At 51.7% G+C, this 26,308-nt stretch overlaps 4 protein-coding genes across 4 annotated transcripts; 1 reads left to right on the plus strand and 3 right to left on the minus strand.

The window, feature by feature from the left end:
- Positions 1-736: 736 nt before the first annotated feature.
- Positions 737-3,388, minus strand: dhrs7b (dehydrogenase/reductase (SDR family) member 7B). The gene is made up of 7 exons (XM_030341107.1): positions 3,228-3,388; positions 2,723-2,899; positions 2,431-2,549; positions 2,013-2,223; positions 1,765-1,857; positions 1,530-1,682; positions 737-1,339 (listed from the first exon to the last, which is right to left on the minus strand). Exons 2-7 carry the CDS (start codon positions 2,862-2,864, stop codon positions 1,092-1,094), a joined length of 966 nt encoding a protein of 321 aa, XP_030196967.1. The 5' UTR covers positions 2,865-2,899; positions 3,228-3,388; the 3' UTR covers positions 737-1,091.
- A 233-nt stretch (positions 3,389-3,621) lies between these two features.
- On the minus strand, positions 3,622-6,595 carry tmem11 (transmembrane protein 11). Its single transcript, XM_030341198.1, has 2 exons — positions 6,461-6,595; positions 3,622-5,311 (listed from the first exon to the last, which is right to left on the minus strand). Exons 1-2 carry the CDS (start codon positions 6,505-6,507, stop codon positions 4,795-4,797), a joined length of 564 nt encoding a protein of 187 aa, XP_030197058.1. The 5' UTR covers positions 6,508-6,595; the 3' UTR covers positions 3,622-4,794.
- A 698-nt stretch (positions 6,596-7,293) lies between these two features.
- Positions 7,294-10,610, minus strand: natd1 (protein NATD1). The gene is made up of 3 exons (XM_030341384.1): positions 10,396-10,610; positions 9,709-9,827; positions 7,294-9,349 (listed from the first exon to the last, which is right to left on the minus strand). Exons 1-3 carry the CDS (start codon positions 10,493-10,495, stop codon positions 9,233-9,235), a joined length of 336 nt encoding a protein of 111 aa, XP_030197244.1. The 5' UTR covers positions 10,496-10,610; the 3' UTR covers positions 7,294-9,232.
- A 30-nt stretch (positions 10,611-10,640) lies between these two features.
- LOC115532347 (trichohyalin) lies at positions 10,641-25,060 on the plus strand. Its single transcript, XM_030342075.1, has 18 exons — positions 10,641-10,691; positions 12,911-13,259; positions 13,558-13,624; positions 13,897-14,005; positions 16,099-16,155; positions 16,322-16,390; positions 16,509-16,598; positions 16,714-16,823; positions 17,393-17,643; positions 17,885-17,963; positions 18,061-18,193; positions 18,303-18,407; positions 18,612-21,719; positions 21,848-21,995; positions 22,537-22,642; positions 22,823-23,010; positions 23,159-23,268; positions 25,004-25,060. Exons 1-18 carry the CDS (start codon positions 10,641-10,643, stop codon positions 25,058-25,060), a joined length of 5,187 nt encoding a protein of 1,728 aa, XP_030197935.1.
- The last annotated feature ends 1,248 nt before the right edge of the window (positions 25,061-26,308 follow it).

Genomic DNA, 26,308 nt, shown 5'->3' on the forward strand with positions numbered 1-26,308 from the left:
CGGACGGACAGGAAGTAGAGCCTCACCAAGGCTAGCACTCCGCTCCCGAGCCGGTGAACGGTTCGATTGCGATCTGATGCAGTCTCAGTTCTGGGATAGAGCTAAAGATATGTTTGTATTTTGCTATCTGCAGTGTAGTGCGACTGGACCTTCCCTCGTATGTCTAACATACTTGCAGTCAGATGGACTTCACATAACCAGCATGAGCCAGTGCAAGTTAACTTTAGATCATCATCTTTGACAATATGTTCACTTTCAAATCCATTCATTTCCAAAACGTTGTTTTTGTCAAAGGGAGTTTTTCAAAGCACTGTTGAGCCCTTTTTTGAATTTGTAACTTCTAGACGGTGAAATGTGAAGTGTCTCGCAGCTTGCAGGCTCAGTTTCGGGCCCTTTTCTGTCCAGAGTGTAAAGAAGTTTAAAGGGAAATCAGAGTTTTAGATTCCTGGTTCTATCAAAGGACTGGTCTGTCCATGCGTTCGGTTACTCCGATGTTGAATTGTAAATAACGATTCCAGTATTCACTGCGCTTTTGTAACATAATGTAAATTATTTGAATTATTTATTAACAATTTCAGAAAGGTTATGTTTTAAATTAAGATGACCTCCGAAAAGCAAAGTTTGTTCAGTTTGTAAAAAGTTTTTATTCTGTATAAAATGGTTCTAAACAACATGTCTACCGTTGTGTCTAGCCTGCTAGCTGTGGATAGGAGACTAGAAAGTGAGGACATCGATATGCATCTTGGGTCAGTATCTTTAATGTTTTCCAATTAAAAGCAGGACATTAGTGGCAGAACTCACGCCGTGCAGCTTTGGCGTGACCTTATCTAAAGTCCTAGTTTCAGGAAGTCTAAAGAAGTCTTTAGACCGGCAGGATGAGCAGTCGGTAGCAGTTGGTAGCGAGTGAGACCAAAGGAGATGGAACCAGAGCGGATGACGTTGACACGAGTCACATGACTATCATACGACGATATGATCGGTCGAGTCACATGACTCAGACCGCTCCACAGAACACGGTTAAAGGAGCATGAACATTAGACCTAGACATTAAACACACCAGAGTCGAACCTGTCTCACATCAAACATGAGGTTCATGTTTCTCCTCCTGCTCCACCTCCACCTGCTCCACCTCCTCCTGCTGCTTCTGGCCGCTGCTCCTTGCGAGCGCGCATGGCCATGACCTTGAAGAAGAGGGCGGGGCACAGCGTGCGCAGGTAGAGCGCCACGGTGGCCAGCAGCCCGGCCAATAGGACGTCTTTGCTCCGCCTCCGGACCGCCTCCAGGACGGCCCGCGCCACGTCCGCGGGGTCGCGACCCATCGCCGTGGTCCGGTCCAGGACTAGAGCCAGGGGGGGGGGGGTCTATGGGTTAGGAAGGCTTGACGGTTGCTACGGTTGTTGTGTGCCCTTTGGCTCTTAAAGACACTGATGTGGGGAAGCTTTGAATGGTGCTAACTGAGCCCCCCTCTATGTTGAACCAGCTCCTGATCCTCCTCCCCCCTCCTCCTCCTCCTCCTCCCCCCTCCTTACCTCCGTACTGCGAGCCGTCCCCCGTCAGGGCGTTGCGTGACAGGTTGGTGCGGATGTACCCGGGGCTGACCACGCTGACCTCGAGCCCGTAGCGCTCCACCTCCGCCCGCAGGCAGTCGAAGTAGGCCTGGGTGGCGTGTTTGGACGCGGCGTCTGGCGGGAGAGGAGCGGCGGTCAGAAACACTGGCGGGCGGCTAGCCCGGCCCCCAACACGGCGCGCTCAGAGGGGACTCACAGGCCGAGCGGTGCGGGATGGCGATCCGGCCCTGGATGCTGCTGATGACCACAACATGGCCGCTCCGCCGCCGCACCATGGAGGGCAGCAGGGCTGAGGAGAGGAGGAGGGGAGGGGTGAGGAGGAGGAGGTGAGGAGGGGAGGTGAGGAGCATGAAGGAGATAGCAACATAAAAACACGAACAGAAACACAGAACGACCTGAGGAAGATCTGTCACATGATGCGTCACATGACGCGATTTAACGGACCTTGGGTCAGGGCGACGGGTCCGAAGTAGTTGGTATCCATGACGGCGCGCTGCACCGAGAGGTCCGTCTCAAGGATGTTGCCGCGGTAACTGATGCCGGCGTTGTTGATGAGGACGTCAACGTTGCCGTGGAGACGCAGGATCTCCTCCGCCGCCCGCTCCACTGCCCCCGCCTCCGACAGGTCAAAGGTCACCGTGCTGGGGGGGTGGGTCTGGGGGGAGGTGACATCGTCCAGAATAAACTAACTCAGGTTACTTCACCCCCCCCCCCAGACGCCACACACAGGTCCCCCCAGGTGGGGGGACCTGTGTGTGGCCCCGCCCCCTGGTCCCTATCTGTGTGTGGCCCCGCCCCCTACCTGTGTGTGGCCCCGGTCCCTGGCCCCTACCTGTGTGTGGCCCCGGTCCCTGGCCCCTACCTGTGTGTGGCCCCGCCCCGCCGCCTCGTTCAGCTCCTCCACCGTCTCCTGCAGCCGTCCGGCGTGGCGCCCGCACAGAACCAGCCGGGCCCCCGCCGCATGGAACACACGGGCGCACTCTGCAACATCGAACATCACAACACGCACAACATCACAATACGTAACAACATCACAACAGCACACACAACACCACAACATCCCACAGAATGTGTGCTGTGTTGGTACATCCCAACAGAGGTGTAGAACCCCCCCCCCTGATCATCATGAGTTGGTTCGCCCCGCGGCCTCTGACCTCTGCCCAGCCCTGAGCTGGCCCCCGTGATGACCACCACAGAGTCCCTGACCCGGGCCCCCGGCCGGAGCCTCCGCACCATCCTGAAGAGCAGCAGGACCCCCAGGCCCCCCAGCACCAGGGAGAGGGGGCCCCCACCCATCACACGCTCCAGGGCAGCGGCTCCACCAGCACCACCTGCAAGAGACCAGCAGGCGGCGTCACACACACACACACACACACACACACACACACACACACACACACACACACACACACACACACACACACACACACACACACACACACACACACATTACATGTTCTTTATCACGCGACTATATATACGGTGCTGGAGACGATCGGAGAGAAATTCGTTGTGGTTTAACAAAACACTGCCACAGTTATCTATCTTCAACAGGCTACATTGATACCTGTTTGGTGAACCTTCTTAGTGTCAGACAGACATGGTACAGCTTTGAGGCAACTAGTAAGCTAATGCTAACCTCGGTATGAACCGACTCACCTGCTGTAGTTTAGACACACGGAGGTGACAGACACTGATGAAGAGGATCAGTTAGATCATAGGAGACGGCTGGAAAGAACACACAATTGGAATAACTACTGTTTAAAACCCGGAAGAGTTACCAGGATGCACAAGGGCGCCCCGGGAAGTGGCGCGCACTGCATTGTGGGGGTTGACGTTTTACACGTTCACGGGAGCATCGAAGTAATTTCGCATATATTTTGCTTGCACTTATTTATTATAGCATTGGTCTGGTTGTCCCTCAAAAATAATCCATAGAAAAACATTATTTTGTTGGTTGTATAACCAACAAAACCGAAGGCATTTAAATGATTCCAGTAACAAGGACCACAAAGGTAAGGATCATTTCTAGCAACAAATGACTGAAAATATATATTTATTTAATCTCTGAATTTATTGCTTTCACTGTAGAATCCAACATTCATTATTCAAATTGCAACTGTGTAGGTCTACACGACAAGTTATTGACCGCGGCATACCAATGCCCGAAACAGATATTATTTTAGAGTGGTGACGGCCAAACAAGTCACTAAAGTAAATTTTTCTAACTTTCTACCTTAAGGAGGTTATGTAGACGCGTTCACCCGTTTCTCACCAGAGCAAGGAGCGTTGGAGGCTTGAGTGGAGACCACCGTATCATCCACGGCCCCTCTTTCAAAATAAGAGCGGAAAATAATAAATCCCGAAGGAACTCGAAATTGTATCGTTAAAGAACTGAAGACAATCACACACTGCCATTTCACGGTGATGACACCTTCACTTAATTACATAATCAGAACATTAGGTCCACCTGCTCTGTTCCACTTAATACTCTACATACATTTTGATAAACGTTGAAACCACCGTCATTTTGTTGGTTGTAGGAATTCTGAATCATTGAAACCCAGACCCCTTATTCCAAGGTGTTCGGAATCGTTGCATGAGATCTTGTAGATCTTTTTTTAACAACACCTAGAAGATAACTACAGCTGTGTTCCCCGCTCAAGTCCACTGTGTGGTGGTCATAAATCATGCAGATGTACGTAAAACACATTTACACATGAAATAACATACGTGTTACTCTGTCCAGGAGACACTGTAGAATCTCTTTAATGAAAAAAAGCAAAAATAAAAGGGACACGGTAAACTACATGGGGGGGGGGGGGGGGGGCAGAGCATGACGGTACTACTCAAAACACTCGGTCCGGTTCGAACTGCAACACTTTCTGTCCAAAAGACTTCAGACTCCGGTACTGGGAGGTCAGGGGTCAAGGGGCGGAGGTCGTCATTTACAGGCGGGGGACATTGGGGGGGGGTCCTTCTGGTTTAACTCCGTCCCGTGATTGTTTCAAGTTCAACATGGAAGCAGCCAACAGGCAGAGCTCCCTGGCCTGGTACCGGGTACCCTGATACCTCGTTACCCCGGTGACCGGGTGTCATGGTACCCTAGAACCGGCCTCTGTTCCTAACTTCTGGGGGTTCAATTCAAATTGATATTCAGATTTATTTTGTTATGTTTTAAACTCCTCCTCTCCAGCTGTGGTTGGCTGAGCCGGGCGTGGCGGGCTCATACGGCGTAGAGTTCGTAGATCTTCTTGGCGCAGTAGGCCAGGGCGGCCAGCGCTATCGTGTTGTGGAGTCTCTTTCTGTGCACGTCGTCGCGCCGGACCAGCACCACCGGCGTGGACGAGGTGAGCGTGTGCAGCGGCAGCCGCGAGAGTCTTTGGCCGTCGTACTCCACCTGGTACTTGCAGCAGGGGTCGAACTGCCACGAGATGCCGTAGAGGGCGGAGCACGCCACGCTCAGGGCGCCGGCGGGCAGCGCCACGTAGCGGGAGTACTCCGGGGGGAGGGACAGCGGCGTCAGCAGGCAGGCCGTGCCCGACAGCACCGCCGTCTTGTGGAGGCAGTTGCCCACGGCGATCCAGCGGGCGGTCTCGTCGCCGATGCGCGTGGGCTCGATGACGATGTACTTGTACTGCGCCTCTAGCGCCTGCTCCAGCTCGAACTCAAACTGGTCCTGGGCGTTCTCCCCGTTGTAGATCTCGTGCACGATGTAGCAGTCGGTGGCCGCCATCACTCCCCTGGGTTGAACACAGGAGGGCAGAGGTCACACCACAGGAGGGTCACGTTGTCATGCCAACATCAGGTCAGCCAACATTCAGTTCGCACACTCACCCACCGTGACCCGCATTACAGAATGCTTTTAAGCGTTAAATGGGACACATCTCCTAGCATGGAGCCATCAAAATCAGGACGTTAAGTTTCACCCCAAAAGACCTGCTAACGTGAACATCGATCTCCATTTAACACACAACCCTCACTGCACGAGTGAGATCCCTGCGATAAACTGGTTTGACAGAACAGCGTTTGAATGTCTCCATTATCAAGAGATAAAAATCCATTACCAGATTAAATCACCATCAATACTTATAATCGTATTTCAGAGGACGGGAAAAACACGATCAGAAATGACAGGACAACTAGACCTCTCCAACTGCATAACTTCATCCACTACTTTAGTCATGACATTCCACCGCGGGCCAAGGGCAGGCGGGACTGTTGCTCCGTGACAATCTCAATCAGGCCGTCATATCACGACTACCTAGATCGTATATTTTGAAATCGACTGGTTATGCGCTCCTTGTCATTAAGAGGCCTTCAAGGAAAGTTGACCCAAAGGAAAGCCACTCTGAAAGGGCATCGGGCTGACCAGCGTCCCCCCCGCCGTCAGACCCCCGCAGCGAGCTGCACCCGGGGTTGATGGAGGGGGACACGTTGCACCTTCAGCCCAAGGGGGGTCGGTCCCCGTAGCAGGAGGAAACACAAGGTTGGTCCTAAGTCGTTCTGAGCTAACGATAGCCTTCAAGCTCCCAAAGGAGTCAGTGATCAGGAGTTCTGCTGATCGGCTCTCTCGGAGCAGATCGATAACGTGGAGCAGCACGTGTCTGGGGCCTCCTGCCCTCCTCCAGACAACCCCTGAGGACCGTATCCGGACCCCCGCGGGTCAACGCATCACCTGAGGAGCCAGGCGCCCGATAACATTCAGGCTAGCTGTTAGCCGCTAACCTTAGCTACCGATGCGATCGCGCCCCGCTCAGCAACGCGAGGAGCCGTTCGGTTTAGAACCCGAGGCTCCGTGCGCGGAGGGGGTACGGGTTGCGTGGACCGCAGCGGGAACAAGAAGTCCCGGTAACGGACAACCGTGCAAAGGTAAGGTTTAGCGGACTGACCTCTCCCTGTTTACTGGGACAGCGCGCCTCCTTCCCAGCGACGCCATGTTGGAGATGCAACGCTGACTGCGGCTGACGTTTCATGGAGCTGGGGGTTGTGGGTATTGAGGTGTCGGGAGGCGCCGGGGTAATGGGATGTGCACCACTGGGAACTACAAATCCCATCGTTGATTTTACGCGGCGTAATATGACGTAGTTACAATATCATGTTAGAGAGGTCAGACTATAAATTAACATCATTACATAACTTCATACTTTATACAACCCAACGACTTTGTCGACGAACTGTATTACAATTTTCAAAAAGACACGACAACAACCGACTCAAAAATATAAAGATAGATCGAACTGACACACTTGGGAACACCGTTGGGAAATAACAAATCATTAATTGTAAATCCAAACCGACAGATGTTTGCAGATGCTTTGACAGATCGACTTTCCCACAAGCGCTGTCTGGCAGTCTGAGAGGGGTCTCGGGTTGCAACGCGTGATGGAAACGTTCCGTCTATTGGTCAATAGGTGGTTAGCTAAAACTAAATATGTTTCGGAACATTTTGACATTTGCACAACTAAGCCGTCAAATCTTCAAAATTACATCATCATCATTGAGTAAAAACAAAACCGGTAATTGGATGTATGGGTTTCATATAAGGAGTTTTTATCAACCTGTGAACTCTGAATAATGCATGTCTCCAATGGAGGTCTTCACTGGTCTTCAGCTCAGTTGATTCATGAATAGGCTACATGAAGGCACCATTATAACCACTGGGAGGACTGGTATGTCTCAGGCCTGTCTGCTACGTCCAATACACGCCAGGCTATTGTCAAAATAACATTTGCACACAAGTATAACTTTTATTTATGGAAAAATAAAAACAATAATAATTGATGGTTTGGATAAGATGATTGCAATGGTTTAGGTTGAAGGTAACCACCGTTGTTTTGAAGCGACCCCAAAAAACTGGCCGCCAGCCAGTATCCAGTGACAGAGAACCCCCCCATAAAGTTGGGAGTAGAACTCACAGCAACAAAGTGTTCTATGAATTATGTTCGGTCTTAAAAACAAGTATTTACACCGGTTCCTCATTGGTTATAGTAAGCGTGATCTGAGAACGTGAAGCGGTTTGAATCCTGTGGCTGGAGGTCAACACCGCCCGGACACGTGTTCAACTATTTATTAACAAACAAACAAACAATGAAAAAGTAGGGTCAGTTCATGTAACTGACCCTACTTTTTCTGTAGGGTCAGTTCATGTAACTATACAATAATTACATAGAAGTAGCTTAAAAAAGAACAGAAAATAGCAGAAAGGCCTAGCACTAATCGCCCTGTGTGGCCCCCAGTGTCAGTCAGCAGAACACCTTTCACTTCCTGTGCAGATTCACCTGAAGGTTTGTTTAGAGTGGAGGAGGAGGAGGAGGAGTGAGGAGGAGTGAGGAGGAGTAGGAGGAGGAGGAGGAGGAGGTGTTGGTCCCAGAGGAGAGGAGGAGGAGGAGGAGGTCCCGGAGTTGTTGGTCCCAGAGGAGAGGAGAGGAGGAGGTCCCAGGTGTAGATCAAGTGTAACTATTGACCTGGTTTGTAGTCTCTCAGGGCTTAGTGCTTCAGAATGAGGACGACTCAAACGGCCTCCAGGTAAATAACAAACCTATTCCTGAGTGAGGTCTCAGCTTACGCCCACAGAACCCTCAACGAGACCATCACCTCAGGGAACACTGAAGAACAACTGAATCATGGAAATGAAAAGTGACAAACTGTGTATCCCTAAAGCACGGGGCTCCAGTGACGGTGGGGGGGGGTTAGCTTCTATATGATCTATTATTGCACAGCACAGTGGGAGAGCCAGTCTATCTCTACGTGTCTACGTCTCTCTGCTGAGACAGGTTGATCCATCTTTGGTTCTCCAAGGATGGATGGTGGATATTAGTTTGAGCTCTTTGGTTCTGAAGTTCACAAGTTGTTTTGACAGAGTGACGGAAGAATAATAAAAAATAACACAAAAACAGCAACAAAAAAAAAGTCGCACATGATGGATATATTCTGCCCTAAAAAAAACAGGATCTGAAAAATAGCCTTCGTCAACCCAACCCCACATGCCCTTTGGAGAATCATACGACCTTGAAACTAAACGAGCCTATCTTATCCTAAACACAGAAAAACCCAGATCAGAAATATATTTTCACTTCTCCACGCGTAGCACTGATCGAACCCTTCAGTTTGACTGACTAAAGTATCCCATGTCACGACAAAGCTTCAGGGTGAAAGATAAACGCTAAATAAAAAGCAGTAGCGTGAGGCTAGCTAACCTCGAAGCGTCACAACCTAGAACAGAGTTCCCCTCGTGTTGACCTTCTCCACTCCTGGGTCAAGAGGACTCAACAAACAAAGACATGCAGGTGCTGCCGCTGGCCTGTACCCTGAAGAGGCTCCTCCTGGCTGGGGAAGAGTAGCTCCGTCGGCTGCTTGTGTTCTGGTGAGTCATGGCGAGTGAATCACTCACTCATCTCCCAGCCGTCCCTGCCGGAGGCCCGCAGATCGGCTCCTCGATACGGGCTGCCGAAGCCCCTCGGTGTTCATTAGGTTACATAATGTCTCGTTAACCAGGGGCTTGAAGACCCTGTGATGTGGACATCCACCCCCCCCCAAAGTATGAGGAGAAGGTGTCTCTCTCGTTCTCTCCCTCTCTCCGTCCATGCGGGGGGTGTGCTCTGGTCCTCCTCCTCCACCCAGAGTAACCCCTCCTCCACCACCCCCCCTCCTCCTCCACCAGCTCACTGGTAGATGTGCTCAAAGTAGCGTGGCTGTGGGTTCTCCTTGACGTACTTCTGGATGTACCAGCAGGTCAGGTGAGCCTTCAGGTCCTCCTCCACCACGAAGTCCATGGCGGCCTACAGGCGGCAGAAACAACAGGACATGAACCCAGCATCCACGTGATAACAGAGCACACGGGTTGAACGCGTCAATCTGAAGTTTCGGAGGCAAACTTAAAACCTTCATCATTAACGCTGATTTTGTGATGCTGGCGATTGGTCAGACGCGTTATATCTTGTCAGAAATGCAAGCTGTAAGATCGCTACATAAAAACACATGGCATGCATGAAATCTGTTTTACTGCTTGGTTAGAAAAGTGAATCGAAAGTCAATGCTCAATTTGAAATTTCAATACTCGATTCAATACTACGTTCAAAAGGACCGTCTGCAAGACGGTGGGTTGAATTTCGGGCTCCCCGCCCCCCAGGCCCGCTACCTTCGCCAGGTGCTTGGCGATGCCGCGGCCTCGGTACGCGTCGGGGACCTCCGTGTGCTGCAGGTCCACCGTCTTCTTCCCCACGTACTCGTACAGCAGCACGGCGCGGTCGTGGGACCCTGAACACAGACACGGAGCGTCAACAAGTGGTCGCCTCATCCGTTCACACACGTTCATCATCAGCCCAAGCCACCGGGTAGGATGTCAAAAAAATGCTTTGACGCAATCACGGAACAATGTTGATCAAACACCACACTGAGGAAGATTCCTCTAAGAATGCCAAATGTAACGGAAGCACGGATCACACGCTGTATAAAGGACTGGTTCTTCTGGAACCCGATGACCCCGTTCCTCAAATGAGCGATACCAAAGGTCTAGGACCCCACGATGGACGATGGACGAGGGGCAGGGTAGGAGTGCATCCACTGGGTGGGAGTGGATCCCATCCACCGGTGGGGAATGGATCCACTTAGTGGGCCCGACGGACCGGGTGGAGCGGGTTGAGTGGTGCTTCGGGCTAACGGCATCATCACACCCCGACCTGCAGCGCTTCACCAGCGGCAGCTCCAAACCCCGGGGATTGAAGCCCCGCAGTTGAGGCTGTCCGCGGGCGGTCGGTCGTTCCCCCGGGCTGGACCACCAGGCTACATGTAGCCAGCTAGCTCCCCGACGTGTTGTTGAACTTACCATTCAGTCTGATCACAAACTGGCGTCTTTTCTTATCGTGCTCAACGTTGATTGGAGAGTTGTTGATTTCGAGGACATTTAATTGTGATCCATGTGCCATTATCGCTATTCCAGAGGGTGTTAAACGGGGACTGCTGAGCACCAGGACGAAGTGGAGCAGTGAGAAATGGCCCAAACAGATTCATGGACACCAGAAGCAAAACACTACAGGGAAATCAGCTGTGGCGTCACGTGACGGCGGACCAATGGGAGGAGAGGAGCCCCGTCTGGACGCCAGGTGGCGCCAGAGACACTCGGTAAATACCAGCATGGACCACGCTGCAGAATAGGGTATTTCTGCTCTGCTGTTTTATTGCGGGATGGGGATGTGAGGTCAATCGCCATACCAGCTCAATCGTATGATCTCCCAGAAGAGCCATACGTTTATGTACCGAAGATTACGCTTAATCTTTAATGACAATTGTAAGCACATCGTTGGTTTAATTATTAACCATGTTTAAGACAATATATTGGACCAATTTAGACTGCCAATGAATATGCATAATAACATTGATATGACCTTAATCTAACTCAATCAATCTTAAATTAAATCATAACATACCTGTAAAAGGAAGAAGAAAAATACTCTTCAATAGTTAACCAAGGTAGGCCTACAAAATAACTGCAAGAGGCTTACAAAATGATTTATACTGAAATATATCATATTTATCTGCAACAATTTATTCACTATGGATGCCTAAATTATTTACAAGTTGTGTCATAATAGTATCCTGTCCTATTATAAAGTAGAGCAGTGAATAGCTGGTTAGAGACCAACCCTTACTGAAATGAAAGCATGTTCTTGAGGTAAAACTAGAACCTTGTTCCAGTGGGACTGAACACCTTCTGCTGGGCACAGTCTGCATGTTTCCAGACAGAAGAGTCTGTCAGGTTCATTAACTCGTCTCCCTCGCTAAAGCTGTTTCTCCTAATCCCCCAAACTAATGGATTGTGTCAACTCCTCTGTTGGATTAGGGGTCCGTGTGTGCGCAGACACCAACACACACGCCTTGTTATTATGGTATGTTCCTCTCCTGTTGCTAGGATCACAACGCGCTTCATGTGAAGAACACTCCGGGACGAAACTCCATGGACTACAACAGGAATGGTTTGGAGCAATGTCGAAGAAACTAATGTAAGTACGTTTATGGCTGAATGCTCTTCAGAGTAAGACTCTTGTGTTTGATTTGATCCTGTATATAATACTAGGCTATAGGCTGGTATCCACGTCCCTGATTGGTCCTAAACTCAACACCACCAGGCTATGGTCTCAATGTGTATGTCATGTAAACATAACGTTCATAATAATTTAGATTTGGAAAATTGAATTAATTAGTCAATGACACAAATGGGCAATTATCTTTTTAATACATGATACTTAATACATAAATAATTTCATTAGCAACAGCATGTACTTCGGAAAAGCGGGATTCCATTTCTAGTCTATTCTGTTTTTCTTCTTGTAACATTGAGAACATTTCACCTGCTGGCTGATATGATTGATTGATTCTGTTCCGCTGAAGCAGAGGCCATGAGGCACCGGCCACCAAACCGACCCCTAAGAAACGGGTGAGTTGTCAATCAGCAGCTGATACTGTTTTTGTTTCAACGTGTCATCTGCTTAAATGATGCCCACACGGTACAAGTGCAGTACATACACGGTTACCCCAATGCACAATAGTTAAGCAGACAGCTGGTTATGAGACAGGAGAACGTTGATGCTGCTGAGTCAGGACTCGGAGTCAGGAGTCTGGGTCAACTCTGAGTCAGGACTCTGAGTCAGGACTCTGTATCAGGATCAGGACTCACTGAGACCTGACCCAGAGTCCTGACACCGCTCCGGCCTCGGCTCATTGATCCTCCGCCATGCGGTCCAGTCCAGATTTATGTGAATGTCGAAGGCTCCGCATTGGGGAGATCACGCCTCGCTCTCGCAGATTGGAATTGACTCGACTCATCTGTGATTAAGCTTTGGCTGTGTGCGCGCGCCCGTGTGTGTGTGTGTGTGTGTGTGTGTGTGTGTGTGTGTGTGTGTGTGTGTGTGTGTGTGTGTGTGTGTGTGTGTGTGTGTGTGTGTGTGTGTGTGTGTGCGTGCGTGCGTGTGTTTGATGCATGGCACTTAAGCAAATTAAAAGATCCCAGGGATTAAAAGATACTCTCTAAGGTTGGACAACGAGTGCCTCAGAAGACGTTTGGTAAGGAGAGGTGTTTAAGCTTTACGCACCATTTAACACTGGGCAGTATAGCTGTTTCATGTTGTCTGCTCTGTGTGTGCGTGTGTGTGGTGTGGTGTGTGTGTGTGTGTGTGTGTGTGTGTGTGTGTGTGTGTGTGTGTGTGTGTGTGTGTGTGTGTGTGTGTGTGTGTGTGTGTGTGTGTGTGTGTGCGCGCGCGTGTGTGTGTGTTTGTGTTTGCGTGTGTGGATTCCCTTCTCAACCCCTCCCCCCCCCCCCTCCTCCTCTTTCTGCTCCGGCATAGGACCGAGACGCGCCCGCAGGAGAGGGTGAAGGTAACCCGGCTGGTGGAGTTAGCGCTCGGAGGAACAGCGGGTCTGGTGGTCGTGAGAGCAGCAGGAGCACCAGTTCAGGGGGCAGCAGCGGGAACGTGGGAACCACCACACACACTGCCTCCATCGCTTCCAGCAGCGGTACCGGCAGCTCCAAGCCCAGTAGCGCGCTGAGCGGCCGGGGCCGGAGAGCCGAGGGCCGAGGGGCCAACCCGGCGGGGTGCAGCAGCCGCAGCGCCCCGTCCCTCCCGCCGCCTTCCGCAGGTCCGCTCAGGAGCTACCGCTCGCTGAGCCGGCTGGACCAGGGAGCCGCAAGGGACGGTAGGACACTCGGGTCCACTCGGTCGTCTTGTCTTATGTTTTCAGTCACATTTACACGTGAGCGTGTGCGATACATTTATTTGGTGATTGTTTTGTACGGTATTACTATGACTTATGTTTACATTCTAGCCTTAACCTTATTCTGCTCTACTGTACTCTAGAAGTCATTCATTAGTCGATGCTCATACACTGTGACAACGCAACAGTATAGAAAGAAGACACAGAACTCATAAAAAATGAAACAACTTGATCCCGAATAGAGCCGTGACCCATGAGCAACGTCCGGTTGTGTTTTCAGAACCCCCGTCTGCACGCGTCATGCCCAACTCCCGAGTCAGACGTGGACCCCCCTCCTCGACCCCCGGGTGAGCTCCGCTTCAGACCCATTATGTAACGCGCTACGAGGCGGGTGTGGGCAGTGGTCTCCGTCTGACGAAGCAGACCGTCTCTGTGGTTCCCTCAGGGCTCAAGATGTCTCTCTGGTTCTCTCAGGGCTCATGATGTCTCTGTGGTTCTCTCAGGGCTCATGGTGTCTCTGTGGTTCTCTCAGGGCTCATGGTGTCTCTCTGGTTCTCTCAGGGCTCACGATGTCTCTGTGGTTCTCTCAGGGCTCATGATGTCTCTGTGGTTCTTTCAGGGCTCAGGTGGGCAGTGTCTCCCGCAGCGAGGCCGATCAGCTGGGAGGGATGGACTCCTGCCCTCCGTCCAGTGATGTTCGTCAGCCGCACCATCATAACCAAACAAGGGTAGGATACCTGGGAATTGTTCAAATTAAAACTTTGTGAGGATACCTGGATAAAGAATATCCTTAAACAACTAGTAACTTTCTCAGGGATTTGAATCAAGATGTCTTGGTAACCCAAGCATCGCTTTGGTCAGATGGGCGTAGCGGACGCGGGGTAAGCGGGGGACTTGTATCAGTGCCCTCTGTCCCCCACACTTTTTTACAGCCATTACAACCATTCAAATCATTTTTAACACGTGGAAACACGTTTTTCCGAGCCACCTTTGAACGCACCATGAGCAGGCGGAGCAAGGTGGAAAACGCCGCTATCGTGTTGTAATTTCAATCACAGAGACGTTGATTCAGATCTGTTTCAAGCATGTTCAGCAAACCAGCAGCCAAGAGGAAAAAAACTTTACCTTGTTTTCTCCAAAAAAACCTTCTAAGTTGAGTAATGCTGTTGCATGTTGTTTAACTAAATGATGACTGACTAATAGATGTCAATATATCAAGTTAAGCTAGTTAACTATTGTTAACTGTTACCTATGTTAAATCGCTTGCTAGGTGCAGAGGTGATAGTAACTAGTGACAATTACTCTGTTACATTTCCTTGAGTAACTTTTTGGATAAATTATACTCTTAAGAGCTGTTTTACTGCAAAATACTTTTTTACTTAAATTATTCTAAGGTAAGCACAACAACCGTGAGAACTTGTGCTCACGGTTGTTTTGCACATATTTGTGACTAGACCATGACTGACATGTGATAACACCATGTCTGGGAGCACCCAGTATTGCTTTCATGGAAAATGGAATGCACCTTGCAGTCCATGCTATGTTCGAAAAATACATATAGTCTAATAAATGAATAACAAATGTGGCCAGACGTCACCCAAGGTCCAAAGAAGGGCCACAAATGTTAACTTCACAGTTATTTAACTGTAGTGGATAATCAACATCGAAACTTTATTACTTTTTATTTAATGTAACCATTATTTCATTTTTATTATAGTATTTTTTCTACTTGGGTCTAAAAGAAATCTAGAACCGAAAATATTATTTTATAATATAGTTAATCAGGAGAGCCTGTAGCCTTAGATTCCCTTAGTTCAAAAGGTAAATGCTGACATGGATGTTTAAATATGTAGTTTATATTTAATTTCAAAGAGACTTTTTGTTTATTATTTATTTGTAGATATTATTTGACTACTGCATTATTTGTGTTTTAAAGAAAGCAGGTATAGGTCATACCATTAGTCAGTGGAGCAAGTAAGTTACATATTCATTTAGTCTTTCGGCCTGTAGCATATAAACAAAATGAAGCAACTGTCCCATATTTCTAACTGCATTTGAAGTAGACATTGAGACTCACCAAAAATGGGCACTATTTTCAGACCCCCTGACCCCCTGTCTATTACTGTGCCCCACCAACATTTTTGAACACCAACCGCCACTGGTCTTAGTCTTGATTGCAAATCTGTTTTGTCATAGTTGACGACAGGAAATGTAAAATAGCTACATCTTCATGTCGATATGTTTATTGTTGTCACTTTCACTTGTCACTTCTTGCCATTACATTAGATTATGTGGCTTATTACCTTGTTACCTTGTCACTTCCATTCCATTTTGGTGCTGATAATTTGAAACAGGAATGGTGTTTTACAGAGCTTTTCTTGTTCAGTGTTGTCATTTGGCACTTAAATATCTGGCTACTTACCCTGTAGATGCTCGAGGGTCATTCTGTGTCAACTCAACCAGAGTTTGGCAGCTTTAGATTTTGACTTTAGATTTTGATAGTATATAATATTAAAGAACTAAAGTCGGTCCCCTGGTGCTGTGCTGTTTGTGGTTATGTAGCCACTAAGGAGAGGTGCAACTGAATGCAAGAAGATGATAAATCACTCAATAGACCTCTGAACAACTTGTCCCCCTCGCTTCTGAAGTGATGGCTACGCCCCTGTTATCATTGCGGAGTTTGGCCGCTCGTTCTGAGCTCCTCTCCCGCAGAGGACCCGGTCCTGATCGTTCTGCCCCCTGCTGGTCATCAACAGCCACTGTTGTTCTGGAGGAAGAACATAATAGAATATTGCGCTAAATATCAGTTTGTTCCCTGCAGGCTGAAGCAGCCGACCGCAAGAAAGGATGGATGATGCGCCAGGACTCAAAGGGACAGGTGAATCTATGGATGGATGAAGGAAGAATAGATGAATGGATGAACAGATGATAGGATGGGGGACCCTCCTTGATGCGCTCTCCTCTTTAATGCTAACAGAAGTCAGCTATCTGAGTCTGATGAAGGGAATCCCAGTGCTCCCACTGACTCTGATCTCCCCTTGCAGTGGCAGAGACACTGGTTTGTGCTGGACCACCAGACCCTCAGCTTCTACCGGGACCCCGCGGCTGAAGAGGTTTGTGTCCCTGTCTGTAGCCTAGGACCCAGCCCCTCCCATCAGGAGGTCAGAGGTCAGAGGTCAGAGGTCAGGGTCTGATCCCCGGTACTGGGCGCCCCCTGCTGGTGTGTTTCAGTCGTTGGAGGCGGACGGGGAGATGGACCTGTCTACCTGCTATGACATCACAGAGTACCCCGCTCACAAGAACTACGGCTTCCAGGTCCATGTGAGTGACACACACTGTGATGGCTCAACGGATACGGATTATCCTGGCTGTAATAGTCACTGCTGATACCCCGTCATGTTACCCAGCTGATATGCCAGCGTGTGCGTGTTCTCAGACCAGAGATGGAGTTCACACGCTGTGTGCTCTGACCTTCGGGACCAGGCAGAACTGGGTCCAGGCGGTGCTGACCAACACGAGGCCTGACCTTAACCGAGAGGTCAAGGGGTAAGGCCTGCTCTTCAGGATTTATGTATCTGATCAAATGTGTGTGTGGTATTCTTTATCTCAGTTCGCCTTATAAAATGGACCGTCTCCTAGTGAACGGCCGGGGTTAGGAAGGCCCTGCCTCTGGAGAGCCGTCAGGGAGCACTGGGCCAGCCCCTCAGTGATCGATAGGCCCCTGAGGTCGGTCCGACCCGTCCACAGAAGTCGTCTATGGCAGTTAATTCAAGGCTCAAGCTATTCACACTAAATACTGCACGCAGCACCATTGCATGCTGGGAATTCCTAATGCCTCCCCCCTTGGTGCCAAGCAGGGTGAGCATTTAACGAAGGAAAGGCAGAAACACACGGAAACAGAGGCGGTACTAACAACAAAACACACGTCCGTAGTCCCAGTGATCCGGCACGCCGGGTGCTTGGGTTTTGGGCTGTCCCTCACCCAGCGTCTCCTAACAGCCGGACCGGGAGGTTACAGTCCACTGAGGGCCGAGCCGACGAGGCCGGCTCCAGGGAGGGCGACGGCCGGCCAGCGGGCGTCCCTCACCACCGCTCTGTGTCTCGTTACAATTCAGCGTTTCTACAAAGTCCTCGGGGCAAGACGGCGGCAGACGGGCCCGGCGCGCGTCATGTGACCCCCCTGAGGCCCGCCGCCGGTCATGTGACCCCTCTGAGGCCACGTCCCAGCAGCCTCAGGAGGAGGCGCAGGAGCAGGCGGCGGAGGCTGCAGACGGGGCCGCCCTGCTGTCGGAGTCTCCCTCCCCCGCCGTCTCCTCCTCCTCGTCCTCTGGCAGCTCGTCGGCCCCCTCCTCCTCCCCGGTCCCCAGTGGGCTGCCCTACCTGGAGGAAGAGGAGGAGCCAGAGGAGGAGGAGGAGGAGCCAGAGGAGGAGGAGGAGGAGCCAGAGGAGGAGGAGGAGCCAGAGGAGGAGGAGGAGCCGCAGGAAGAGCCGGCCGTGTGTCACCGGCGGCCGCCCGTCGCCACACCCTCTGATCCAGGTGAGAGGGTGAACGCGCCGTCAGGAGGGATGGTACCTATCAGGGTGTAGTGTTCTGATCTGTTATTCAGGAGTCCTTCTCCAGTTCATCATCCTCTGTGGCTCCTCTCTGTATCATCTACCCCTCAGGGGCAGCGGATCCCTGCGGTGGTGTGGGGAGGCCTCCGGGGTCAGAAGGGGACGGAAACACTGGACCGCCGGAGCCTCCGCCAGCAGAGGCTGAGGGGGGGGAGGCCGAGGGGGGAGAGGCCGAGGGGGGGGAGGCGGGGCAGGGAGGGCCGCAGGTGGAGCCCTCGGCCCCCGTCAGCTACGCCCGTGGCACCCCACAAGAGAAGGAGAAACCGACGACTGAGACGAAAACTGGACAGCTTCTGGAAGAGGTGTGGTCTATGAGTCTCGGCCAACGATCTGTTTTTACTGTTTCAGTCCTTTTTGCTCCTCTGTACTGATTAACTGATTCACCGTGGACGCTCCCTGGCCGGCTCACAGCTGGACCAAACCCAGCGGGAGCTGACCCGTCTGCAGCAGCTGAACAAGAACCTGCAGGATCAGCTGGAGCGAGAGAGGCAGTACCTCCTAGCAGGGGAGGTTCAGGTACGACGCATCACACAGAGGAACGTCATCAGACTTCAGATTAATTTATAATACATGTAATAATAATTATATTAACCTTAAGGCTGATGTGTGACTACGCCTGCCCTAGCAGGCTACATGCATGCATTTAAATTTAGTAAAAAAGCGAAATACAAAATTGTTTGAAATATTTCCCTTCATGAGTTGCAAAATGTCTTCTTTTAGAACGGAGCTTCAAGTTCACCGTCGCAAGCGACTGCTTTCCACCGGCTGCAGAGGATTAACCACGACCTCGGCCACGAGCTGGCGGATCACAGGCCGAGCCAAGAGGAGGGCAAAGAGGCGGAGCTCCGCAGGAGGGTGGAGCTGTGGGCGCAGCAGTCCCAGCTGCAGCTCACCGGCGACGCCGCCGCTCCCGCGTGCGTCCAGCTGGGGAAGGACCGCCGGCCCTCTCAGGACCGCCGGCCCTCTCAGGACCGCCGGCCCTCTCAGGACCGACAGCACCCTCAGGAACAGCAGTACCCTCAAGACCGCAGAGAAGAGTGGGAGCGTCAGATCACATCTCTGCAGTCCCAGCTGCAGCAGAGTGAAGACCAGAGGAGAGAGGCGGAGAGGTCCCTGCTGAAGCTGCAGCAGGAGGCGCAGCAGGAGGCACAGCAGGAGGCACAGGGCCACCAGGCCGTCCAGGCGGAGGCCGACCGCCTGAGGGAGCGGCTCCGCGAGGCGACGCTTCGCCTGCGCTCCAACGAGGAGGCACAGGCCCAGAAGGAGGTCCGCCTGCAGAAGCACCTGGTGCTCCTGCAGGAGAGTCAGGACCGGGAGCGCAGGAGGCTGGCCTCAGGCCTGGACCAGGCAGAGCGTCTCTCCCTGGACCTCCAGGAGAAACTGGCCAGAGCAGAGCAGCAGGTGCAGAGTCTGAGTAAAGGCCCCTCCTGGACCAGGGACATCCAAGAGGCTCAACAGCAGCTCCAGGAGGAGCTGGCGTGCACGGTGGCTGCCGTACAGACACTACAGGACGAAAGAGAGCAGCTCAGATGCCACTGCCAAGAGCTGGAGAACCAGCTGGGGGAGGTGGACGCAGAGGTGGACAGGTTGCAGAAGCGCCTGAAGACAGAGGAGACGGACTACTACAACCTAGAGCACTCCTTTGAGCGGGTGAGCGAGGACCTGCAGCTGGCCCAAGGGAAGGTGGAGGAGCGGGAGGGAGAGCTGCAGGAGATACGAGAAGGTTACGAGAGGCTTCTGGACCGCAAGGAGCAGGATCTCAGTGAGGTCTTATTGAAGATGGAGGTTCTGGGGAACAGTCTGGAAGAGACCGAAGTTAAACTCAGCGAGGTGCTGAAGGTAAGCTCATGTGCTTCTCCTGAGCAGGACCAGTCTGTGATATCGGTGAAGTATGACCAAAGGCAGAAGGACGAAGCCCCTCTCGATATGAGCAACGGCCTTCCTAAGGTTCGGTCCAACAGCCTGACGTCCACCAGTCTAACCGGCATAGAGGTCAACCAGCAGAACATCGATCCACCCGATGAAGAACACGCCAGAAGCCGGTCTCGTTCGATCGACCCCTCGTTCCAGTACTTTGTCACAAACGAAGAGGACCAGGACAGGTTCATGGCTGTGATCCAGGTCCTTGAGACCAAGCTCTATGTCACGGAGGAGAAGCTCAGGAACATTACCCAAAGACTGGAGGACCACCAGAGTCATACGACGTGCCAGGACCCTCACCTCTGCTCTCAGCTCACTCAGAGCAAAGCCACCGCGCAGCACCTGAGCCTGCTGCTCCACAAACAGGCCAAGCAGAACCAGCGCTTCGCCCAGCAGACGGAGCAGCGGTCCAGGCTACTGGTCCACACCTTCAGGGCTGCGCTGGCGGCGGTGGAGGCAGCGAGGCAGACACTGTTCGCTCTGCATCACAATCTCAAAGACGGCCACAACAGAATCGACGCCACAGAGCTGGAGAAACAACTCTCCACCGTGGTGGCCTGCCTCCAGCAGGGGGAGCAGAACGCAGAAGAACAACAGCAGGAGTCGTACTACTCCATCAGAGAAGAGAGTAGGATCAACAGGAATGAGATATCAACAGGGGATGAGATGGTCATCCTCAGTGACACTGCTTCAGACGTCCTGGAAGGGAGCCCTGGCAGACTGTTGATGAACGAGGCACTACTGGTAGAAAAGATGATTCTTGCCCTACAGAAGAGAGAAGGCATTGCCCTCTTACAACTGGAGCCAAGTACCCATGTTGGAGATGTTGTGCAAAGATTAAAACGCTTGACATCTCAGAGAATAGATTTAAAGGAGGAACTAAACAGCAGCGAGTCTCTGAACTGTGCCATTGGCAGAGTGTGTGCTGAGGCAGAGGTTATATACACAGCTTTTAAATTGCAGGGGAAATATGGAACTTGCAGGCAAGCCCAGGAAAAGTGTCCTGATCCAACCTTATTAACTAAAACAAGCTTGGCAGATGTTTGGCCGCCAGAGTTTGGTGCTCATGAAGAGCTGGGAGATCCAGAAGACGGAGGCAGAGAAGAGGCTAGCGAGTCCATCAACAAGGACAAAGAACAACAAGTGGAGGCTAGACTCGTATCCCAGCTCCAAAGAAGGGCTCAAACCTTACGGGAACTCTGCAAAGAGCTCTGCGATATCGAAGCAGGCAGTGAGAGCAATGTCGACCAAAACGTGGACACTCCTTCCACTGCAGACTCTAAATGGGTACGGGAACAGGCCATCTTGATCTACCTTTATGAGCGACTCTACTTGGATTTCAATCTAGAAACGCTGCAACGCAAGGTGGAGCACGACCGACGGCGAGCACTGAGCCAAGAGCAGGAAGCGGTTCTTCTTGAGGAGCAGAAACAATGCAGCCGGGACCTGGAACAGCTCCGACAGGAGAAGACTGTCCTCAGAACACAGCTGGAGGAACTCGAACAGAAGAGAACGGTCGCAGAGGCCGGCAACCACCAGCTTCTGGAGAACATCCAGACCATCGAGAACGACCACAGGGCAAGGATCATCAAACTGGAGAAGCAGTTCCAAGAAAAGATCAGGGAGCTGCAGCGCATCCACGAAGAAGAGATGAAGCACTTGGTGGTCTACTTTTCCAAATCCGCCTCCGTTTCTGACTCCAGCACATCACCATCGGACACGAGCAAACCCAACGCAGGCGTGGAGACCGTGGGACCAGAGGAACCTTCCTCCAGGGCAGAGGGGCAGCAGGCGGAGCTGGAGACGGAGGGCCAGACCGCAGGAGCGGAGCTGGGAGGCCAGGTGGGCGACAGCGCTGACACCTCGACCATGAGGAAGGCGTACCAGGCAGACTTTGAAAAACTGAAGGTAAATAAATCATGAGGCATTCATCCATTTAATCCACGAACCAGTACGCTGTAGATAGTATCATCAATAGGTTAGCTGTACAGCCATCAAACACGGTCATTGGACCCTGTGGTGTTTGCTCCCCGAAGGCCTCGTGTGACCAGGGTATCAGCGCCATGGAGGAGATGTACCGGCGGCTGGTGGAGGACCTGAGGCAGCAGCACACCAGGGAGGTGGCGGAGCTCCTCAAGGAGAAGGAGGAGCTGCTGGAGGAGGAGACGGCCGCCACCATGGCAGGTAAACAAAGGAGCATCCGACCTAGCATCCACCCTATCATAGGAGGTAGCATCCGACCTAGCATCCACCCTATCATAGGAGGTAGCATCCAACCTAGCATAGGAGGTAGCGTCTGACCTAGCATCCAACCTAGCATAGGAGGTAGCGTCTGACCAAGCCACTAAACTGTCTGGCCTAGTGTCTGACCTAGCGTCTGACTTATTATCGGACGTAGCATCAGACGTAGCATCAGACGTAGCATTTGAAGTTGTAGCATCTGACCTAGCATCGGACCTAGCATCGGACCTAGCATCTGACCTATAATCGGACCTATCATCTGACCTAGCATCGGACGTAGCATCGGACCTATCATCGGACGTAGCATCTGACCTAGCATCGGACGTACTATCTGACCTAGCATCGGACGTAGCATCGGACGAGGCATTGGACGGAGAATCTGACCTAGCATCGGACCTAGCATCGGACCTAGCATCTGGTGTAGCATCTGTAGTAGCCTGGAGGATGGCAGGCTGTCAAAGACCCTGACCTGTTTGGTGATCAGCGATCGTGGCGATGAAGAGGACGCACCAGGAGGAGCTGAGGAGGAGCCGGCAGTCCCAGCAGCTGCTGGAGAGCGGGGACCTCGCCCGGCTGCACGCAGAACACCAGTGAGGAGCCGCTCCTTCACCACACAAAATACAGTATACATCCCTAACAGTCATATGTCATTAGCTAACCATTATCAAATGACTGACCAAATCCTCCATGGAATGTGTGGTGTGGTGGTGTGGTGGTGTGGTGTGTCCTGTGGTGTGTACGTGCGTTGGGCTTGGTGTCGCGCTCCGCAGGAAGGAGCTCCAGGCTCTGCGCGAGGAGCTGGAGGTCCTGTCGCTGCAGCACGCCCACCGCTGCGTGGAGAACGCCGAGATGGTCCAGGAGCTCCAGAGGGAGAGGCGGGCCGGGGCCCGGAAGGAGAGCCAGGGGCCGGGGGACCAGGAGGAGAGCCAGGGGCCGGGGGACCAGGAGGAGGGCCAGGGGCCGGGGGACCAGGAGGAGGGCCAGGGGCCGGGGGACCAGGAGGTACCTGAGGGCCGAAGTCGTTAAACCTGCTGAGGGTCAACCCTTCTCTGAGGAAGTGTGTACTCGATGTGTGTGATGATGTCATACTACTGCCATCCCTCCAGCTCCAGGAGGCGGAGCTACAGCGACTCAGACAAGAGGCTCAGAGGCTCAGAGTGGAGCTGAAGACAGCCCTCACGGTACACGTAGAGCTATGGGGATAGAGACACACCACGTAGAGCTATGGGGATGGAGACACCACGTAGAGCTATGGAGATAGAGACACCACGTAGCGCTATGGGGATGGAGACACCACGTAGAGCTATGGGGATAGAGACACCACGTAGCGCTATGGGGATGGAGACACCACGTAGAGCTATGGGGATGGAGACACCACGTAGAGCTATGGAGATAGAGACACCACGTAGAGCTATGGGGATAGAGACACCACGTAGTAGAGCTATGGGGATAGAGATGAACCACGTAGAGCTATGGGGATAGAGACACCACGTAGAGCTATGGGGATAGAGACACACCACGTAGAGCTATGGGGATAGAGACACTACGTAGAGCTATGGAGATAGAGACACACCACGTAGAGCTATGGAGATAGAGACACACCACGTAGAGCTATGGAGATAGAGATAAACCAGGTAGAGCTATGGGGATGGAGACACCACGTAGAGCTGTGGGGATAGAGATACACCACGTAGAGCTATGGGGATAGAGACACCACGTAGAGCTATGGGGATAGAGATGAACCACGTAGAGCTATGGGGATAGAGATACACCACGTAGAGCTATGGGGATAGAGATACACCACGTAGAGCTATGGGGATAGAGAAACACCACGTAGAGCTATGGGGATAGAGATACACCACGTAGAGCTATGGGGATAGAGATACACCACGTAGAGCTATGGAGATAGAGATACACCACGTAGCGCTATGGGGATAGAGATACACCACGTAGAGCTATGGAGATAGAGATAAACCAGGTAGAGCTATGGGGATGGAGACACCACGTAGAGCTATGGGGATAGAGATCCACCACGTAGAGCTATGGGGATAGAGATACACCACGTAGAGCTATGGAGATAGAGATAAACCAGGTAGAGCTATGGGGATGGAGACACCACGTAGAGCTATGGGGATAGAGACACCACGTAGTAGAGCTATGGGGATGGAGACACCACGTAGAGCTATGGGGATAGAGATAAACCACGTAGAGCTATGGAGATAGAGATACACCACGTAGAGCTATGGGGATAGAGATACACCACGTAGAGCTATGGGGATAGAGATACACCACGTAGAGCTATGGGGATAGAGAAACCACGTAGAACTATGGAGATAGAGATACACCACGTAGAGCTATGGGGATAGAGAGACCTCAGCATCATCCACCCCCATCACTGCCTCAGTCCTAAGACTCGTCAGGATATACAACTGTGTGTGTGTGTGTGTGTGTGTGTGTGTGTTGCAGGACAAAGCCCACGTCCAGAACAAGCCCCAAGCTACCAGCCAGAGGTCCAGCTTCTGGTCCCGCTCGGACAAAAAGCCCACGGTGCAAGGACACGCAGCCGGTGAGAGGGAGGGAGAGAGAGAGAGAGAGAGAGAGAGAGAGAGAGAGAGAGAGAGAGAGAGAGAGAGAGAGAGAGAGAGAGAGAGAGAGAGAGAGAGAGAGAGAGAGAGAGAGAGAGAGAGAGAGAGACTCACCCTTGTTATTTATTCCAGATGACATCATCGTGGCCAAGAGTGATTCTGCTTGTAGGAGGAAAAAATCGTTCACTCAACACATCAGAGAGAGATCAAAGGTACAGTCCACCGCTCATCCTCCGGCAGAGGGAGGTTTAGCCTGAGTTTATAAACCTATTCACGCTTTTCTGAAGTTATTAATGTTGACTTTACATTGAATCGAGTGTCATTAACCAGTGGGCTATCTAACCTGTTCTCCGTGGGGGGTCCCAGAGCCTGAAGGAGGGCCTCTCCGTCCAGGACAAGAGGAAGCTGTTTGAGTCGTTGTGAGGCTCATCCATCCATCAGTCATCCATCCATCGTGGCTCCTGGACCAGTGGGACAGAATGTTTTCATTGGATTTTACTACTGCAATTCTTGTCACTGATATTTGCAAATAGATACTATTGTGTGTATGTGTTTGTGTGTGTGTGTGTGTGTGGGTGTGGGTGTGGGTGTGTGTGTGTGTGCCACTAGATGGCGCCTCTGACGCATGATAAACAACAAGCCGTCCTAACGCTCCATTCCGTCTGTTCAACCGAGCGGAACGAATCGTTTCCTTTGTTAAGTTCTTCATTTTATGACCAAAGATGTCTGGCAGAATATTTTACTTGAGTGAGAAATTAAATGTTTAAGCTGTTCGACTCTTCTGAATATTTCTTGATGTTTTACATATCAGCTAAAATCTCCAGCCCTCTGGATAGACCCCGCCCCTCTCTGGGTAGGCCCCGCCCCGCTGACAGATAGGCCCCGCCCCACGACAGGTAGGCCCGGCCCCATGACAGATGGGCCCCGGCCCGCTGACAGGTAGGTCCCACACTACACATGTTAGCACAGGGACTGGCGCTAAGCAGCGCCACGTAGTGAACCTGTAAGCAGTGCAGACGGATTCTGTTCTGCTTGGGGACTGTACTTCATCCTGTGGGTTCACCACGCACGCACCGTGGGCCGGCTGAATGTGAGGCCCTGACCTGCCTGTAGGTGTAAATGTGGTGTGTAAGCACTAAGTAGATGTGCCGTGGCAGTATGTGTGTGTGTGTGACCCTAGGTCATACACACACATACTGTACATGTACACACACCGTTTGAAGCCTGTGGTAGATGAGGGGCTCCGGCTGGACAGACACATTCAGAATAAGATGGAGACCTCCCACAATAAACACATCCCCAATTTCTGCCAAAGCCATTTATTTTCCTGCATTAGAGGAAATGAAAGTAATATCCTTAATGAGAAACATAAAATTTGATTTTATATCATTGATCATTGTACACCAGCTTAGAGGCTAGCCTGCTGAATCCGAGCTTGGAGGCTAGCCTGGCAGGCTAGCCTCGAAGCTTGCATTCAGCAGGCTAGCCTCCAAGCTTGCATTCAGCAGGCTAGCCAAGCTAAGAGGCTAGCCGGCTGAATGCAAGCTTAGAGGCTAGCCGGCTAAATGCAAGCTTAGAGGCTAGCCGGCTAAATGCAAGCTTAGAGGCTAGCCTGCCAGGCTAGCCTCTCAGCTTGCATTCAGCAGGCTAGCCAAGCTAAGAGGCTAGCCG

The sequence above is a fragment of the Gadus morhua genome, chromosome 2, assembly GCF_902167405.1.
Source record: "Gadus morhua chromosome 2, gadMor3.0, whole genome shotgun sequence".
NCBI classification, from domain to species: Eukaryota; Metazoa; Chordata; class Actinopteri; order Gadiformes; family Gadidae; genus Gadus; species Gadus morhua.

Excerpts from the sequence above, each read along its gene's own strand:
- tmem11 (XM_030341198.1), bottom strand. The coding sequence starts at position 6,507 with ATGGCGTCGCTGGGAAGGAGGCGCGCTGTCCCAGTAAACAGGGAGAG. Across the intron at positions 5,312-6,460 it reads GTCCCAGTAAACAGGGAGAG|GGGAGTGATGGCGGCCACCG; the intron begins GTCAGTCCGCTA and ends TGTTCAACCCAG.
- dhrs7b (XM_030341107.1), bottom strand. The coding sequence starts at position 2,864 with ATGGGTGGGGGCCCCCTCTCCCTGGTGCTGGGGGGCCTGGGGGTCCTG. Across the intron at positions 1,858-2,012 it reads ACCCGTCGCCCTGACCCAAG|CCCTGCTGCCCTCCATGGTG; the intron begins GTCCGTTAAATC and ends TCCTCTCCTCAG. Across the intron at positions 1,683-1,764 it reads CATCCCGCACCGCTCGGCCT|ACGCCGCGTCCAAACACGCC; the intron begins GTGAGTCCCCTC and ends CTCTCCCGCCAG.
- LOC115532347 (XM_030342075.1), top strand. The coding sequence starts at position 10,641 with ATGGGAGGAGAGGAGCCCCGTCTGGACGCCAGGTGGCGCCAGAGACAC. Across the intron at positions 16,824-17,392 it reads CTTAACCGAGAGGTCAAGGG|CGTTTCTACAAAGTCCTCGG; the intron begins GTAAGGCCTGCT and ends GTTACAATTCAG. Across the intron at positions 21,996-22,536 it reads GACGGCCGCCACCATGGCAG|CGATCGTGGCGATGAAGAGG; the intron begins GTAAACAAAGGA and ends TTTGGTGATCAG.
- natd1 (XM_030341384.1), bottom strand. The coding sequence starts at position 10,495 with ATGGCACATGGATCACAATTAAATGTCCTCGAAATCAACAACTCTCCA. Across the intron at positions 9,828-10,395 it reads GTTTGTGATCAGACTGAATG|GGTCCCACGACCGCGCCGTG; the intron begins GTAAGTTCAACA and ends GTCTGTGTTCAG. Across the intron at positions 9,350-9,708 it reads TCGCCAAGCACCTGGCGAAG|GCCGCCATGGACTTCGTGGT; the intron begins GTAGCGGGCCTG and ends TGCCGCCTGTAG.